General features: G+C 42.2%; 1 protein-coding gene across 4 annotated transcripts in view; it reads right to left on the bottom strand.

Annotated features, from left to right (window-relative positions):
- LOC101850083 overlaps positions 1-2,259 on the bottom strand; it is a 33,853-nt gene that overhangs the window by 22,565 nt on the left and 9,029 nt on the right. For all 4 annotated transcript variants that reach the window (XM_035969608.1, XM_013082180.2, XM_035969609.1 and 1 more), the window contains exon 3: positions 845-1,159. In XM_035969608.1, coding sequence (XP_035825501.1) covers positions 845-1,159 — 315 coding nt within the window. The remainder of the gene's footprint in view (positions 1-844; positions 1,160-2,259) is intronic.

The following is a 2,259-nucleotide window of genomic DNA, read 5'->3' as shown; positions in this document are numbered from 1 at the left end:
AGACTTAATGATCTATGAAGCTTCAGTATCAGTTGATTCTCTTTTCGTCTCTGCTATATTTGCGACTATATAAGATCTTTGTTACGTGCCATACTGTGGCTCGTGCTGTTACAAGTGGAACAGGAGACGCTTGGATGTGGGGTGGAGGTAGAGATAACGCACTCAAGTTTGCGTGAACAGCATTAATGACATCCAAAACATATCGCCTAGCGTTTTCGATGGTTTGAAATTTTTCCAAGTTGGAATAATCAATGGCTCTTTTCTGTGAGGTTTGTTCAGAGGTTTATGCGTGGGGTGTGGGTGGGGGGTAGACAGAGAGGTTTATGGGGGATGGGGTATGTTGATGGCCTGATAACGGAGATAAATTAAAATTCAGACATACAAACAGACAGACAGACAGACAGACAGACAAACAGACAGTCAAAGTGCAACACAAAGTCATAGAAATGACTCAATATGTTTCTTATCTCACACCTGCCATCCTGCCCCCTCCCTACACACACACACACACACACACACACACACACACACACACACACACACACACTCACACACACACACACACATGCACACACACACACACACACACACACGCACAAGCACACACACACACACACGCACGCATGCACACATGCACTCACACACCTTGAATGTGTGTGGTTGGCGAGTGCTCTTTCATTCCGATCAAACTTCTATCATTCTTATTTCTCTTCCTTTTCGTGTTTGTAACTCTCTAGTAACACCTGTAATTTTCAGCACTTTTTATGACCCATTTACATTGCAAAAAGCTGTAAAACTCTTACAAAAACTGGACTAAACACCCAGAAAAATAAACAAACATTACTTGCAATCGTAGAAGCATTGACAATCTCGCAATTTTTGGCGCTTCCAAAACCATTACTGGCTGAGATGCTGAAAAAGTAGTCTGTCTTCTGCTGGAGCCCGGTGACATTCACAGCCTGTCTACTGTACTGTGTGACGTCACTGGCAGTGACCTCCTGACGTCGTCCCAACTCGCGTGAGTCGTTGTTCAGTCCGCTGTGACGTAGCACGAAGAACGTCTGCTCTTGACCTCCGTCAGAGCCAGCGTGCCACTGAAGAGTGACGTAGTTGCTGCTCACTTTACTGACCTCCAGAGATATGGGGCACCGTGGTGGCCCTACAGTGACAAACATGATTGCATTATTGTTATTGGGTTTTTTTATTATCATCGTCATCATCATCATCATCCTTATCATCATCATCATTATCATTATCTCCATCCTCAACATCATCATCGTTATTATTATTATTATTATTAGTAGTAGTAGTAGTAGTAGTAGTAGTAGTAGTAGTAGTAGCAGTAGTAGTAGTAGTAGTAGTAGTAGTAGTAGTAGTAGTAGTAGTAGTAGTAGAAGTAGTACTATCATCACCATCACCATCATCATCATCATCATGAATATTATTATTATCATTAATATCATTATCATCATCGCCATCATCATCATCATCAATATAATATATTATTATTATTATTATTATTATAACATATATTATTATCATCATTATTATCATTTTCAGTCCCCATTGCAGACACTGTGACTACCTCGAGGAGACCGTTGAACATCTTCTCCTTCATTGCCCAAACCTGGCAGTTTTTCCACGCAGGCTCCTACACCCGCCTACAGACTTACAAAGCCTGCTCTACTCTTTTTAGTTTTAGTAGAAGTTTTACGGCACTCGCAACTGCATAAGGTCATATGAGAGCCAGAAGATTAGAGGTGTTACAAGAGAGTAACAAACATAAAAAAAAGAAGGGGAGATAAGGACGATAGATGTTTGATAGGAAAGAAGAAGCAAACCACAACAGAGCACCTGCCAACCACCCACTTGCCCAAACCTGGCAGTTCTTCGACGCAGGCTCCTACACACACCTACAAACTTACAAAGCCTGCTCTACTCTGACGTTGACCACCTGATATGCGGTTACTTGAGGGAGGCATTGTGCTGCCAAGAGCAAAATACTCGCAGCTGAAGGAATTTGAAAACAACAACAACATCATTTTCAGTATAATTATTGATATTGCCATAATCGTTATTACACTAGTCTTTTTATTATTATTATAGAAGTAGGGGTAGTAGTAGTAGGAGTAGTAGTAGTAGTAGTAGTAGTAGTAGTAGTAGGAGGAGGAGGAGGAGGAGGAGCAGCAGCAGCAGCAGCAGCAGCAGCAGCATCACCAGCAGCAGCAGCAGCAGCAGCAGCAGCATCACCAGCAGCTG

This window comes from Aplysia californica, unplaced genomic scaffold, assembly GCF_000002075.1.
Source record: "Aplysia californica isolate F4 #8 unplaced genomic scaffold, AplCal3.0 scaffold00162, whole genome shotgun sequence".
Taxonomy (NCBI): Eukaryota; Metazoa; Mollusca; class Gastropoda; order Aplysiida; family Aplysiidae; genus Aplysia; species Aplysia californica.
This window is presented reverse-complemented; position numbering and strand designations above follow the sequence as displayed.